This window comes from Sceloporus undulatus, chromosome 1 (genome assembly GCF_019175285.1).
Source record: "Sceloporus undulatus isolate JIND9_A2432 ecotype Alabama chromosome 1, SceUnd_v1.1, whole genome shotgun sequence".
Taxonomy (NCBI): domain Eukaryota; kingdom Metazoa; phylum Chordata; class Lepidosauria; order Squamata; family Phrynosomatidae; genus Sceloporus; species Sceloporus undulatus.
Window position 1 is genome coordinate 210,202,710 of NC_056522.1, and position 15,445 is coordinate 210,218,154.

Consider the following 15,445-nt stretch of genomic DNA (forward strand, 5'->3'; position numbering starts at 1 on the left):
GTTATTCCCTATGGCAGCATTAAGAACAACCAGTCATACCATCCGCAGAAGCTCAAATCTGCAGATGGTAGGCCCACAGAAAACGAAAGCCCACTGTATATGGACATCCAGATATTGTTCAACTGCAGCTTCCAGAATCCCATATCATTTGTTATGTTATCTGAGGCAGATGGGATCTTCAGCCCAACAACAGCTAGAGACCCACATGACATTCACCTCTGATATATGCCTTCATGTACTTTAACTATCCTGTCACGTAGGCCTACTTTAGATTACCTAGTTTACCTAATAGATAAAAAAAAACCTGTTTCTGAATTGTACCACTGCAGTTCATAGGTGGGAGAAACTGTATGGTTGAATGTTTCACAGGAATAAAAACATCCCTAGCACATGGAAATGTAACATGTAAGAAGAAGAACACGGATAGAACCTATTCTATCTGGCATTTGATTTTCTGTGTACAAGAATTACTGTATTTTTCATTTTTGTATGCATGGAAGAGTGTTCAACCACATGATAATACACTTGCTATCTTAGTGACACAGGCCAGAAACAGGCTTAGTTCTGTTCTTTAAGCAAACTAGGCCATACGTACAGTCAGAGTAGTTAAAGACTAGAAAAAATAGAGTAGAACTATGTATATTTTGGGGAGTGGATTCTAATCCCCAGTAGTGGTTACAAAATAGAACGAAATGAAGGGTGTTGTGGGTTTTCTTTCTTGACATCATACATTCCCTAAAAATTCAAGGGTCTTGGATGCAAGACAGCATCTTGGTTATGTAGCACAAGCGTTAGATGGGATGGAAAGGGAGAATAGAAACAGCAGTGTTGTGAGAAAATAGACAGTTGCTTTGAAGAAGTTTTATACCAATTCAATGATGCAAAACTGGAGAGGGCCAATAGCTCAGTGGCAAAGCTTTGTGTGCAAAAGATGTTAGGTTCAATCCCGGACACTTCCACATAGGGCTGGGAAACAGTCCTTCCTGAAATCCTGGAGGGCTTTCCAAGTTGGTGGACCTGACAGTCCTGTGTTGGATGGAACCATGATCTGATGTGGTATAAGACAGCTTTCCCTGTTCCTAAGGTTTAATGTCTCTTGGTTCAGAGTGAGAAGGGGCTGAGACTTTTAAAAGCAGAAATGATGTTCATGGTACCACTTTTCAAAGGGTTGGAGGGGAAAAAAAAGAAAGCAAGAACATTCCCAATAGTACAGTGTTATGGCAAAGTACTCTGAAAAGCTCCATACACAACATTTCTAATGAGTCTGGATATTATAAAATACATGGACATGTGGATGTGGATGTACTTTGCTTCTACAAAGCAATCAAAAGGAGAGATATATAGGTTTCAGATGCATAGAGCCTTCTCCTACCACTCCATGGAATTCCTTCTCACAAAAATGTAGTGGAAGAGGAGGACAAGTTGAAGCAGAAAACTGTCAGGCCTGAGTTTGCTTCTCAATATTTCTCAGAAATGTCTGCAGTAGCTATTATCCAGATATGTTGGTAAAATAATGTTTTCTTTGTGTTCAAAATGATTCCACTTGCTCACTTCTTTTTGTTTTGTTTTTATTACAGGAACTGGTTACTGTAGATGAGGAAGAAGTAGAACCTGCTAATGTCACCAGGATTTTGAAATACAATGCCCCTGAATGGCCCTATATGGTGATTGGATCACTGGGAGCAGCTGTCAATGGGGCAGTCAGTCCTCTCTACGCCTTGTTGTTCAGTCAGATTCTTGGAGTAGGTTGTAACTTGTTTGCTTTGTTTTGTATTGAATAGTTTTAGTCATTACTCATGTGTCCGAGTAGAAATCTGAGTAGGTGTTGCCAAAAAAGGGTGTACACAAGACACTTTATGACCCAGTATATGAATGTTTTGTGGAACTTGGTGTACAGCTATTACCATGTTGCCCTGTACTGACCTCCACCCAAAGCTATATCTGAGTGAAACCAAAAGCTTTGTGCAGCATTTGTGCTGACAGAAAATCTGACTGAGCACCTGCGTGAATTTGCTTGAATTTCAATCAGATCAAGATTTCTCCCACATCCTTACCATCTCCTTGTATTGAGTGAAAGTGGGAGGGTGGTGAAGGCAAAGCTGGAGCTGTTCAGGCAACCCCATGCATTGTTGTTGCTGCAGTCTGCTGCTATACTTTTCCAGTTGCTCCTTTGGCATTTTCTTTTTGTCATACTTGGTTCAACAGTGCCACACCTGAGAAGGGGCCCTGGTTGGTCACAGTTCTGCCTCTTCTGTGGGAGGTCTTTGCACATGCATCTTTGTGTGTGTGTGTGTGCGTGTGGCAAATTTCAAACAGGCATTTCTCAGGGGATGGCAGAACACAGCAGTGGCCCTGTTCAGAGCCTCCCCATATGACCCACTCTGTACACTCATCCAGAGCCAATATGCTGTAGTAGTTTGAGCACTGGACTACAGCTCTGGGGTTTAGGGCTTGGTTCCCTGCTGGTGCATGGAAACTCACTGGGTGAGTCACACACTCATCCCAGAAACCTGTGCAGTACATACACCTTAGGGTTGTCATAAGTCAGAAATTACTTGAAGGCATTCAATCACAAATACCTGTACATTCATCTATTGCATGGAGGGGTCCTGTTTGTCTGCATTAACATAAAGACCTGGTCACTCACAAATTATCAATCAGAAATTCTTCAAGTCCTACAATCTCCATCAGATTTCTGTTCCCTCCTCCTCTTCCTCCTTTTTCATGGGGCCAGAAAATGTTCTTTTTGGTCTTTCTCCAATGTTCCAAAACCTAGGCATAGTGACAAAAGTATGGCTCAAACCCAAGTGCTAACCTTTTAGCAAGTGATTTGAAATTATAAATGCTAATCTATTCATTTGATTTTCTGGAGCTAGCTAATCAGATCAAGATTTTTAAATTTAAAAATCTGAGAATCTAAGAGCTTGTATTTCTGAGAATCCAGTAATTGGGAAACATAAATTTCATTTTTGTCTGTACTGATGACAAAAAGCTGCTAAGTCAGTAGATTGGCAACTACATATGCCATTGTGATTAACTGGTCACTTTCCCCATTCTGCCTTGTTTTACTCTAAAATGTGTTTCATGCTGTGCTAGATAAGAGTAATGTTCTCCCTTTGAGGAATGTCAATGGTAGTGGGATGTTATACATGTTTTAGAAAGGCTGAAATTCCTTTGCTTTGCATTTGGGTATGTCTCTGATATGCATATTTAATTTTACATTTCCTAATGAGAAAATCATTGCAGTTGACTTTCTAAGATTAAGGGGAAATGTCAAACTAACATTAACAGAGGAAGAGAGAGAGAGAAATGGAGAAAGACCTGTTGAGCCCCTTGGTTCTCCTCTGAAAACTCATTAGTTGATTCATGGATTTTTCCAAATCTAACTTTTCAAAGTCTTAATACTTGCTGTTGATTTTCTCCGATTTTTGCTTCTTTACTCTGCTTCAAAGCTGCATGGATTATTATTTTAAAAGCAGTTGCTAATAATAGTCTGATTGCTGCCATCTCAGTAGCTGCACACCTCTACTGTTCTTACACAGATTTTAGTGGAGCTTAACATCCTCTGTGTCTTTAGTGAAAACTCATATTTTCTTTTTTAATCTGGGGCATAAAACAAGACTGTCCAGTTTTGAGCACCACACATTAAAGGAAAATGTAGACAAATTGCAACAAAGAGCAATCAGAAAATAATATGGTCCATGAGATCAAAAGAACTGAGAGAAAGTAATGAATATGTTTAGTCTGGTATTTGAAGACTATTCAAATACCCGAAGGCCTATCCCATAAAAGAAGTCAATGCTATGCCCTGTCATATTCCATGATGCTCTCTGATGAACCTAGGTGTGGTCCCATATCCTCTGGAGGTCTTGAAGTAGAGGCTGCACAATTATTTATTAGAGATTTTCTGATTCAGGCAACGAGTTGGCCTAGATTCATTAGGAGGCCTGTTTCCAGCTCTATGGTTTTCTGAGTCTGCCTGGTTTCAAGTAGTCCACTGCTGCTTTTGATAAGGGAAAATTGAAGGTTTATACTGCTTTGACTGTGATTGTCTATGACTGCAGTTTGGGGTAAGGCTAGATAGCTACATGGGGCTTCAGCTAAACAAATTGTGCAGAAGTTAACAAGTAAGTTCTGCTTTTCTGTTTATGCCAAAGAGTGTTTGCTTAAGCAAGCTTGCTAAACATCACCAGGCTAGAGGTTTTTGCAACACAGATAAGTTTCTGTGCCGCTTTTCTTGTAACTGCTGAAAGTGCTTACAAGACATATATGAGACATCAACACCTGTTTCCTGTTATTGCTATCAAACCTCCTATAAAAGATTAAGTCCGGGTGTCTTTGCTTTGCGCAGCCTGTTTGGGATGAATCCCGAGGCTGCGTCTTGCATATGCAATAAAATCCTTGGTTTATCCTGGATCTGCCTATGAGTGATTCCTGCCTTTGAATTTTTCCTGTTTCACTTTCAGTTATGAATGGTACACATACATTTAAGTTAGGAGCAGGCAAAGTGAAGTCTGTATGCAATCCTTGGATTGTACTTTTGTTATCGAACACTCCTCATCCCCCTATTTTTAAAATTAAAAAACCCTTTCAGACAGTTTCTGCCCCGAAGCCATGCATATATCCCTCCAAAAAGTGTGGGGGGGGGATGCAAAAATATCCCAATCTCCACAAGCATCCCAGAACCCCATGTGGTTGTTCATGTGCCTTCCTTTTCAACTTATGGTGACCCTCAAGTGAACTTATCATAGAGTTTTCTTGGCAATGTTTGTCCAGAGAATATTTGCCATTGCCTTCCTCTAAGGTTGAGAGAGTATGACCTACCCAAGACCACTGAGTAGGTTTTTGTGGTCAAGTGGGGATTTTAACCCTGGCCTCCCAGAGTCCTAGTCCAGCACTCAAACCACACCAGCTCTCCTATACCCATATCATCCTCAAATACCTCTGTTTTCCTTTGTAGTCAATATCAAAATGACAAAAGGAAGTGATGTCAATTCCTGTTGCCATTTTGAGAGAAGCTTTATTGGCAAATTGAGGTGTTTGGAATTGCTAATGAGGCAGTGGAGGTGAAGCCAACATGTTGGGGGTTTGGGGAGAAATTGATCCTTGGCATCCATAAAGTTGCTTACCCATGATTTAAATGTTAGATATTACTAGTAGTAAAATATTTTTGTCATGCAGTTTGATATTCCACTTGGTTGTTTTGTTGGATTTTGTTATTACACACCTTGACCCTTAGAAGGAAAGGTGGGTTACACTTATTTTTGTAAATGAATTGCAGGTCAGACACCATAATTTCCAGTTCTGAGAGACTTCGTTGATGCCTCATACTTCTTCCTTTTTAAAAATTCATTGTGAGGGAAAATCCCTATGAAAAATCTGTAACACATGGACCCAGGGTAACCAGATGTTCTCTTTTTCAAGGACATGCCCTACATTTCAACTATCTGTCCAGGAGGAATTCCAAAATGTCCTCCATTTTGAGCATGACATAGAAGGAGGAATTTATATTTATACGAGTTTTAGTATTTATTTTGTAATGCCCTACATTTTTATTGCATGTCCTACATTTTGGTGCCTTGTCTTCCTTTGTTGTTATGAAATCTGGGCACCCTGCATTGATCACACTGATGAAATTCAATTTCATTGCCATTGAGATCAGCAGATCAGGACAGGTGCAAAGCTTTTCATGAAATCTCTGAAAATCTTAGCTGAGTCGCCTATCTGCCATGGGCTCAGAAGATACACAGAGGAGGAAACCTGGTCTTATGTGTTTGTTCCTTCCCAATCTTCTCCCCATTCCACTTCTGACCATCCTCTGTTGAGGTGACCAAAGAGCTGAAGGGTTTTTTTGTTCCTTGGGAATTAGAATCCTTTGTGCAGTCAGGACCCCTGCTTGATCATGTTTAGCAGCTGAATTTTATTTGAATCCTGGATTTTGGCTCTCAACATGTGAAGACAGGTGGGAAGGTTAGAAGAGATGTACTGCAAGCAGAGGTCTAACATGTTCAACTCTGCTCTCTCTCCATATATTGTCAGATGACATGAGGGGAGAAGTTCTGAAAGAGGCTATTAACAAACTGTAGTGCTTCTATAAAGCCAACATAGACTTCTAGAATATACTACGTGCCTTTCCATATCATTACAATCATGTTACCCAAATACCAGGAAGGGGCTCACAATACACTTTTAATCATCTTGAAGTCACTCTAAAGCTAAGGCATTTTCTTTTCTTTCCCCACAGACCTTCTCTCTTCTTGATGAAGAAGAACAAAGGTCACAAATCAACAGCATCTGCCTGCTCTTTGTTGTTGTGGGAATCATATCATTTGTAACTCAGTTCTTGCAGGTACTGGCATCTGGATTGTTGTTTTATTTCTCTCCTCCCACATTTCTTACATCTGGCTTCATTGATTCACATGCTTGGATTAATACTTAATTCCCCCCCCCCCAGGGTTATACATTTGCAAAGTCTGGTGAGCTGCTTACAAGACGGTTGAGGAAGATTGGTTTCCAGGCTATGTTGGGCCAAGAAATTGGTTGGTTTGATGATCATAGGAACAGCCCGGGGGCCTTAACTACAAGACTTGCTACTGATGCATCTCAGGTTCAAGGGGTAAGAGACTTTATATAATAGTAATTCCATGATTCAGAGAAGTGTAAACATAATGAGAATGAGGCAAGGTATGTGTTGCCTGTTGGTTTACTAAATAAATGCACATCAAAAACCCGGAGAGGACAAAGCACGTGGTGTGTGATTTTGAGGAGAGAAAAATAGTTAGGAGGAAAGGGTAAAACACTGTTTTCTCTCCTCCCTACCCACCACTTCCAAGCTAATTTATTATTTAAAAACTGATGTTGGGGCATTGCTACATTCATTAACATGGAATATATAATCAGCCCAAGTGTCTAAGGGTCAGTTCTCAACTATGGTGATAAACCGCAGGCTTTTTGCATTTGCTCTGCGTTTTTTCCACTGGAATCTTTCAAATGAGGATCAGGGTCGATTTCCAGAGGGAACTAGGGGCATACAGCTCGAATCAGGATTCAGAGCTTTTTGTAGTGGGAATGACCCTTTAATCTGCAGATGCTTGGATAAGATTATTTATTTTCAGATATTTTATTTTATGAAAATATGTGTAACGCACCCTTCTAGAGGAAATGCACTACTTGGTGGCTTATGCTCAAAAATGACCATTCCTTGAGAACAATATAAAATAATCCACTAGGAAGACAGAGTTGACAGTTAAAACACTATCTGTCAAGTGTCATGTTATATACACACACACACACACATACATACATACATACATACATATATATATATATATATATATATCAAACCTCTGCTGGAACAAAATGACCTTCTGTAAGTAATGAAAAACTGTAAAGGGGGGTGCGATGATATTTCATGGAACAAGGAATTGCATAGTCTGGGTATGACCACTAAGAAGGCACTGTCTCTCTCACTTTCCTCTTAGGGAAGACATCCTTCTAAAATGTTCCAATAGATGGGAGATTGGGATGTTCCAGGGGAAAGAATTCTAAACTCTCTACACATAAAAACCAAGCATATTAAAGAGAGAAGTGACACAGAACTTTTCTCACTCATGTTTTGGTTCTCTTATGTGCAGAAGGTGTGAATGTGTACAGATGTGTTGGTCCTTAGCGTCATTGGAGCCCCCAGTGACAGAAATTGAAACTGAGATTTCAGTGATCAGAAGTGGCACATGAGCTTCTAAATGAGCATAGCAGAAGGTACAGGTTGGTGTTCTCCTTGAGTCTCTTTGGATACAGTTTTACATGATTTCCCTCTACCATCTCCTCTTGGTAGAGTTGCCAGATTGAAAACTGGAGGTGCCTCTTGTGCCTTTAATGGTTGTGTAGAAGAGGGGATTTTAGTAGGTGTTGATCATCATGCAATCAGATAACAAGCAGCACCTAATGAAATTCCCTCTTCTACACAAAATTAAAGATACAAAAGCCCTTTCCAGTTTTCCCTCTGTCAACACTGGCCACTTACATGTCACAGTAGACGAAAAAGACAGATTTGCATAAAACCTCTTGTTCAGTCACATGCCCAGGTGTTAATAGTTGATGGACAACTTCAAGGGTCCCAGTTTCCCTTTTTATTGTGGTTCTTTTCCTTTAAAATGGGCATGGACTGGATAGCCTTCAAACAGAAGGCACATTTAAACAGTCCTTGGCAATGTGGGACACTTGGCCACCAGATTTCGGGTGGTTACCCCAGTTTCCAGAAGCCAGAGGAAATGGACAAAGTGCCAGTAAGAATGGCTCAGCCATGTCAGCCCCCCTGTGTCACTAATGGTCCTATTTTCAGTTAAGAATATGAAACCTTGTCCTGTTTGCACGTGTAGGAAATATCAAGGTGCTTTTTTGCTCAGTCCTCTTGGAGCTACAGAAACCCTCCTCTACAATAGCTTGCTTCCTTCCACAGTTCTAAGGAAAGGATGTCCCAATGTTTAATGTGGGAGAACCTGCTGGTGATTGCTCTTTCTTGTGCTTTACCTGAAGGCAACTGGAACCCAGATAGGAATGATTGTGAATTCCCTTGCCAACATCGGAGCGGCCGTTATTATTGCTTTCTACTTCAGCTGGAAGCTCAGCCTAGTCATCACCTGCTTCTTGCCTTTCTTGGCTTTATCTGGAATGGTGCAGTCTCAAATGCTGACAGGGTTTGCCTCTCAGGACAAGGAAGCAATGGATGCTACTGGGATGGTAATGAATCTTTCTTCTTTCTCTTATTTAAAGCCTAATTTAAGATTCATTGATGTGTTGAGTAATAGCTCAAGCAGCCAGTATTAACAGGCAATTTGGACAAGGTCACAAAGGTCAACACACAAGTGTGTGTGTGTGAGACTGTACTGTCATTACATTCCTCTTGCTTGATGAGTGTGTGTGTGTATATATATATATATATTCCTCATCAAGCAAGAGGAATGTAATGACAGTCCGATCACATCCTGGTTGCTTGAGAGGTGACTTGTTTCTCTGAGGTAAACTACACAATACATGAAGTAAATAGTGTGTGGTTTAGGTCTCTTTGTTTTTCATTTACAAGGAAGTGTGAGCCAGCACTTATCACCATCATCTTTCACTCTATTTATACCCCACCTTTTCCCCAAACTGAGAACTATCACCTAATCTACCATTCACAAGTAGAGGAAGTTCAAATCTTTCCTCCCACCAGGATTTTCCCCACCAAATTCACCGCCAGTGTTACCACCACGTCATTTGTAGGGTTGCCAAAATGAAAACTGGAGAGGGCTCCTGTACATTTAACAGTAGTATATTAGAGGGGATTTAAGCAGGTGTCCTTTGCCATGCAACCAGGTAACAAGCAATATCTGCTGAACCTCCCGCTTCTACACAATCATTAACAGTACAGGGGCGGTCTCCAGTTTTTGCTCCAGCAACCTTATTGTGGAGGCTTTAAAGAGAGCAAAAGAAAGCCTCCATTGATGTTGATTGTAGCTGCCCCCCTGCTTTTTAAAAGACCATATGTGTTGATGGCAGCAAAGTTTGTGGGGATTAAAGGATTTAAGGGGAAGCTTAAGTATCCCTTGCTAATGTGAGTTGGCCCTTAACCAGGTTGGGCCTACATTTATTTCCTTTTGAGTTAAAAGCAGAGCATTCCTAAATTTACTTCATGTATCATATAGTTTGAGACAGTGGTCTCTAAACTGTGCTCTCGAGGGGATTTAGGAGTTCAGCTCCCAGAATCCCAAAGTATTGGCCAACATGGCCAAGGCTTCTGGGAGCTGAAGTCCAAAATCTCTTAAAGGGCACCACTTGGGGACCACCAGTTTAAAGCTTATAATGCCAGGTGGTCAAGTGTTCAGCTTCCAATCGGTTGGTTCAAGGAGAGCTGAGAAACATGTTTAATGCTGTGTAAAGGCACTTAAGTCGTTAAGCAAAAGGGACTACTTTGAACAGCAACCCCATTATCAAAGGCCAAGTGTAATTTCAATGGCCTTGTTCCAAACTTGGTACATGGGTCTCCTCCTTCCCTTGCTCCATTTCCCCGCATCCAAAACTCTGTAATGAAAAGTGGAGGACTGATTAGTTTACATTTGATCCTTTTGGTCTCTGTTTAAATTCCTTATGTTTGTCAATGCTTAATTTATAGTTCTAGCTCTCTTGGGTATTATCTATGCATATTTATTGATACCTGGATGTCATATGCCCTTTAAACTCTCTGTTCTATCTGTAGGATTTAGTCAGTTCTTCTAAAGTTTGTGTGATTTCATTATAAATCAGTGATCACCAAACTTTTTCAGGCTGCCAACCCCTTTCCTCTTTGTTGACAAACTTAGCACCCCCCCCCCCCCCAATGCCTGTTTCTCAATAGTAGGTCTACTGTTTTACTATAAATTTAAAACAACCAATCTTAGGACTTCATCACATGAGGAAAATCGGAGCTTTAAACAGTGATTATTCCATGAAGATCACATGATCACGATTAAGATTTTCATACAACATCGCGATTAAAGAGACATTATCCCAGGTATCAACAAGCAATCACAGGGAAATTCCATGAATGAGTTGTTGCTGTTTATTGCCTGTTTATTCCCAGGATAATGGCTTTTTAATCACGCTGTGTGTGAAAATTTTAATTGCAACTGCACAATTTTCACAGGATAATCACTGTTTAAAGCCCTGATTTCCCCCTGATTTTCCTGATGTATAGTCCTTAGTTGTTGATCCCTTTGTACTTGATCACCTTGGCAACAGCTGAGTAGCAACTGAAGCCTTTCACCCATGCTGCCTTGGTGGCAAAGGCTGGCACAGGCAAGAGGTTTCTCAGTCTCTGCTTGACTGGCTGCTTAGTTGCTGCTCCCATTGCACCCAGTCACCCTGGGAGCAGCAACCAAGCAGCTGGCTGAGCAGTGAATGAGAGGCCTCTTACCTATGCCAGCTTTATGGCAAAGGGCAGTGTGGGCAAGGAGATTCTCAGTCGCTGCCGAGCCAGCTGTTTGGTTTCTGCTCCCAAGGTGATCAAGTATAAAGGGAGAAGCTTCTCCCTGGCAATTAAGAGCTCTCAATTCTTCTTTGTCAGGGCAGAGAGGGACACAGCCTATTTGAGTATAGGTGGTTTACAGAGGCCATGGATTGGAGAATGGCATGGACAGGGAAAGGCAGAAATTTGAGGAGTCGCTTGAAGGCAAAGAACACTTTCCAAGAATCAATCCCAGATACTCCTCCTTCTCTTTTCCCACCAACATATCTTCTCCACCTAGGTTTAAGTGTCTCCCCACAAACATGGTTTCTTCTGTTAAACTCTTCTCTTAGACTGTCTGATAAAAGAAAAAATGAGCAGTAGCGCAGCTCCAACCTGCCAGCCAAGTCCCGGCACAGCCCACAAAGCTTAAGCAGGGTCCCAAATGTGAAAGCTCCTTTTTGCTGCCACTTCTTCCCCACCTCCACATGCTCTTAACTTCTTTCTCCAGTCAGTCAGTCTGTCCCAAAATGCCACCACTCCAAGCACAAAAACAATACCCTGCACTCAATGCTTGCAAAAGTTTCCTGCCACTACTAGTGAAATACACAGCTAAGGCTGTGAGCTTACATCGGCAGGCGAAGAGCAGGAGATACCACCACACAAAGCAATCAGTGCAGCTGTGCGGTAGATTTAAGGGACCCTGAAAAGAAGCTTCATCAACCCTCTTCCCATCACAGTCCTAAAGGCTGCTGGTACCCCTTATCTTTCTTGTGCATCAATACAAATTGAAACCCCCTGTCCCCTTACCCCTCACTGCCCCAGTGGATTTTTCTATCGCTTCCAAAGGTCTATACCGCCCACTTTGGGAATCACTGTTCCAAGCCTATTTTACTTGCCGACTTTCCTGATTTGGCAGGGACAGTCCTGATTAATTCTGTGTCATCTCACTTTTTTACTTGCTCTTAAGATAACACTGAAAATGCCATTCTGGGTCACAAGCACATGCATGTACTATTCATAGTGACAATATATCTACCCTACCCAGCATAAATGATGTAAAAGCAGTATTCTGGCTGCACGGTAAAAAGAGAGAGAGAGAGAATGTACTCATGGCTAATACCAACAATTGCAGAATGTAATAAAGATTAAGGACAGAACAAGTTTGGGCATGCACAGTGAATTGTTTGTTGAGCTCTGGTGACAAAGTGTGGCTGTAATATTCATTATGGGGTGCACCTAAACTGTAAAAACAATGCAGTTTGACCCCACTTTAACTGCCATGGCTCCATCCTACAGAATCCTGGGATTTGTAGTTTTGTGAGGCACCACCACTCTTTGGCCTTATTCACACTCACTTTTTTGTACTGAATAGATTTGATAACGTGATACCTAACTGAAGTACCCACTACGTTTATCACGACCGAATCTCTCTGTGGCATTTTAACCTTATTGATGTTCACACTGGGGGGAGGGCAGCAATAGGGATAAAATGCCATGAGAGATTCAATTGTGGCAGGAGGGGGGACAAGGAAGAAGAGGAGGGTAAGGAAGCAGGAGGGAGGGTGTGGCAGGGAGGAGAGGAAGAAGAGAGTGAGGGAGGGGGAGGGAGGGAGGGTGGGTGGGGGACGAAGCAGCGCGGATCCAGATTGGTAGTTCCCACTACCAAAGACCTGGATCAGGGGTTGGCAACCTACAGCCCGCGGGCCGGATCCGGCCCGTGGGCACCATCAGCCCCAAGGGGGGGGGGACTTCCGGCCCTGCTGCCGATTGCCGCTGCCGGTGTGCTCCTTCCCCGGCCCTCTGGGCCGGCCGGCGCGCTCCTTCCCGGCCCCTGGGTCGGCCCTGCCTCCCAGAGGGGCGGGGAAAGCGCTGAGGCCGCCGGCGCTACGTTTTCCCCGCCTCTCAGGGCCGGCCTCTGCCTTCCCAGAGGGGCGGGGAAAGTGCTGGGGATGCCGGCGCTAGCCTTTCCCCGCCCCTCAGGGCCGGCCTCTGCCTTCCCTGAGGGGCGGGGAGCGCGCTGGGGACGCCGGCGCTCGCCTCCCCCTGCCCTGTTGGGGAAGCCTTGGCCCTCCCAGAGGGCAGGGCGAGGCAGTGGGGCGTGGGCCTGGGGGAAGGGAGGTGGGGGTCCGCAGGGGAAGAGGAGGAGGGAGGAAGCGATGAGGAGGAGGGGGGAGGGAGGAAGGAAAGAAGAGGAGGAAAAAGCAGGAAGGAAGGAGCAGGAGGAGGAGGGAGGGAGGAAGGAGGAAAAAGAGGAGGAGGAAGCAGGAGGAAGGAGAGCAAGAGGAGAGGGAGGAAGGAGGGAAAGAGGAGAAAAGGAGGCAAGGAAGAGGGGAAGAGGAGGAGGGGAGAGAGGAGGAGGAGAGAGGGAGAGAAGGAGGAGAAGAGAGGAGAGGAAGGAAGGAGAAGGAGGGAGAGGAGGAGGGGAGAAAAGAGGAGAGGGGAAGGAAGGAGGAGGAGTGAGGGGGGAGAGAAAGAGAGGGGGAGGAAGGAAGGAGGAGGAGGGCAGGAAGAGGGAAGAAGAGGAAGAAGGAAAAGGAGGAGAGGACAAGGGAAGAAGAAGACATGCAGTCTTTCTGAAGCTGAGACAGTGTGCATTCCAAAGGCATTTCTGTGTATTTTCAGTGCTTCAATGCTAAAAGGTCTGCTTTTACAATGAGGTGGTAGTGATGATGATGACGATATGTCAGTTTTGGAGACATGAGTCTTTCTGAAGGTGAGGCAGTGTGACCTGCCAAAGTGCATTTCTGTGTATTTTCTGTGCTTTCAATGCAAAAGGTCTGCTTTTACAACGGAGAGTGGTAATGAGTGATGATGATATGTCAGTTTCGGGAACATGCAGTCTTTCGAAGCTGAGACAGTGTGCTTTCCAAAGTGCATTTCTGTACACTGGTACCCGTTATCGTGTACACTGGTACCTCGGGTTACGAAATTAATTCGTTCCGCCGCGCCGTTCGTAACCCGATGCATTTCGCACCCGAAAAGGCTTTGCGCTAGCGCTGGAAAGCGCTAGCCGCGCTTTCAGTTGAATTTCGCGCCAACAAAAATTCGTAACCCGAAAAAAACATCGTATCCCGGAACTTTTTTTTTTCCAATCTGCCTTTTTCGTATCCCGGAAATTTCGTAACGCGATCAATTGCGTATCCCGGGTACCAGTGTATTTTTCAGTGCTTTCAATGCTAAGGTAGGCTTTATCAATGAGGAGTGTTTCGGCCTTCCCTTTCGGCCGAAAGGGCCCCTTGGGCACCCGTTTTGGCCGAAAGAAGGGGCCGAGGAGGAGAGGGCAGGCACACGCCTCCTCCTCCCCGCGGGCTTTGGCAGCCCTGAGGTGTCCTTCGAAGGACACCTGAGGCCTGGCAAGCCCGAGGACAGGAGCAGGGCCGTGCACCTGTTGTTCCGCCCCTCATGGACCCCACTGGTTCTCTGGGAGGCAGCTGGGGCCCAAGGAAGGGCGAGGAGGAGCAGGCCCGCCGGTCACCCCCTCTCACCAACCCCCCCCACTTCTAGTTGTCTCTCAGACAGCTGGGGGTCGGGAAGAAGGGAGCAGAGAAAGAAGCCCCGCCCCAGAGGATGGAAGCTCCACCCTGGCAGGTGGTCCCGCAGAGGGGTGGAAGCTCCACCCCTGGCACGCGCCACCCCCGGAGGGTGAAGCTCACCCCCACTTCGGCCCCCCAGTTGTCTGAGGACAGCAACCCGTCCCTGGCTCAAAAAGGTTGCCTACCCCTGACCTGGATCCTTGTGGTGTGTCAAAGACCCAAACCTCGCTAGTGACCTGGTGTCAAATGCACCAGGTCAGGTGGGTTTTTTTTGTCCCCCCCCCCTCTCAAAAACTGCAACAAGGGCAGTCGGGGACAACATAACATACCTATCAAATAACCCAGGTTCCACACCGATGTATTTCGTAGTATGGAATGGGGCTATTGACAGAGAATGTTAGAAACTTGGTAAACTACAAATCCCAGGGTTCCATAGGATGGGAGCTACAAACACTTAAAGTGGTGTCAAACGGTATTCTTTCTACAACAGAGATGCACTCATGAACTTTACTCAGACAGGAGACCATAAAAGAACCGGCGGCGGCAATCGCAGCAGGGCTGGCCTGGGGCTGCTCCTAGGGGTGCCCGCGGGGGCCGGATCCGGCCCGCGGGCGTAGGTTGCCAACCCCTGATCCAGTGGTCTTGCCCTAGAGCCACCTATAGAGCAAAACAGTTCTCAAACAGTGTGAGGGGGGCATTTAACAATAGGTTAGCTAGGAGAGCAAGATCATTGACCTAACAGCCAACTGCTGGTCACACGGTCCATACCTTTCAGACATCCAACAGAATCTCTCCCCTGCCCCCCATTTTTTTTGACAGATTTCCAATGAAGCCCTCCAATATCAGGACTGTTGCTGGAATTGGGAAGGAGAAAACATTTATTGATGCCTTGGAGAGAAAGCTGGAAATCCCATACAGAGGAGCAATCAAAAAAGCCAATGTTTTGGAG

General features: G+C 44.4%; 1 protein-coding gene across 6 annotated transcripts in view; it reads left to right on the forward strand.

Moving 5' to 3' along the window:
- Positions 1–15,445, forward strand: part of LOC121921681 (bile salt export pump-like) — a 390,920-nt gene that overhangs the window by 49,637 nt on the left and 325,838 nt on the right. For 4 of the 6 annotated variants that reach the window (XM_042450110.1, XM_042450129.1, XM_042450150.1 and 1 more), the window contains 4 exons: positions 1,578–1,742; positions 6,245–6,349; positions 6,455–6,616; positions 8,536–8,739. In XM_042450110.1, the coding sequence (XP_042306044.1) occupies positions 1,578–1,742; positions 6,245–6,349; positions 6,455–6,616; positions 8,536–8,739 (636 nt within the window). Of the gene's footprint in view, positions 1–1,577; positions 1,743–6,244; positions 6,350–6,454; positions 6,617–7,634; positions 8,109–8,535; positions 8,740–15,315; positions 15,441–15,445 lie in introns of those variants that run through there. The other 2 variants (XM_042450120.1, XM_042450138.1) reach the window with 2 other exon arrangements.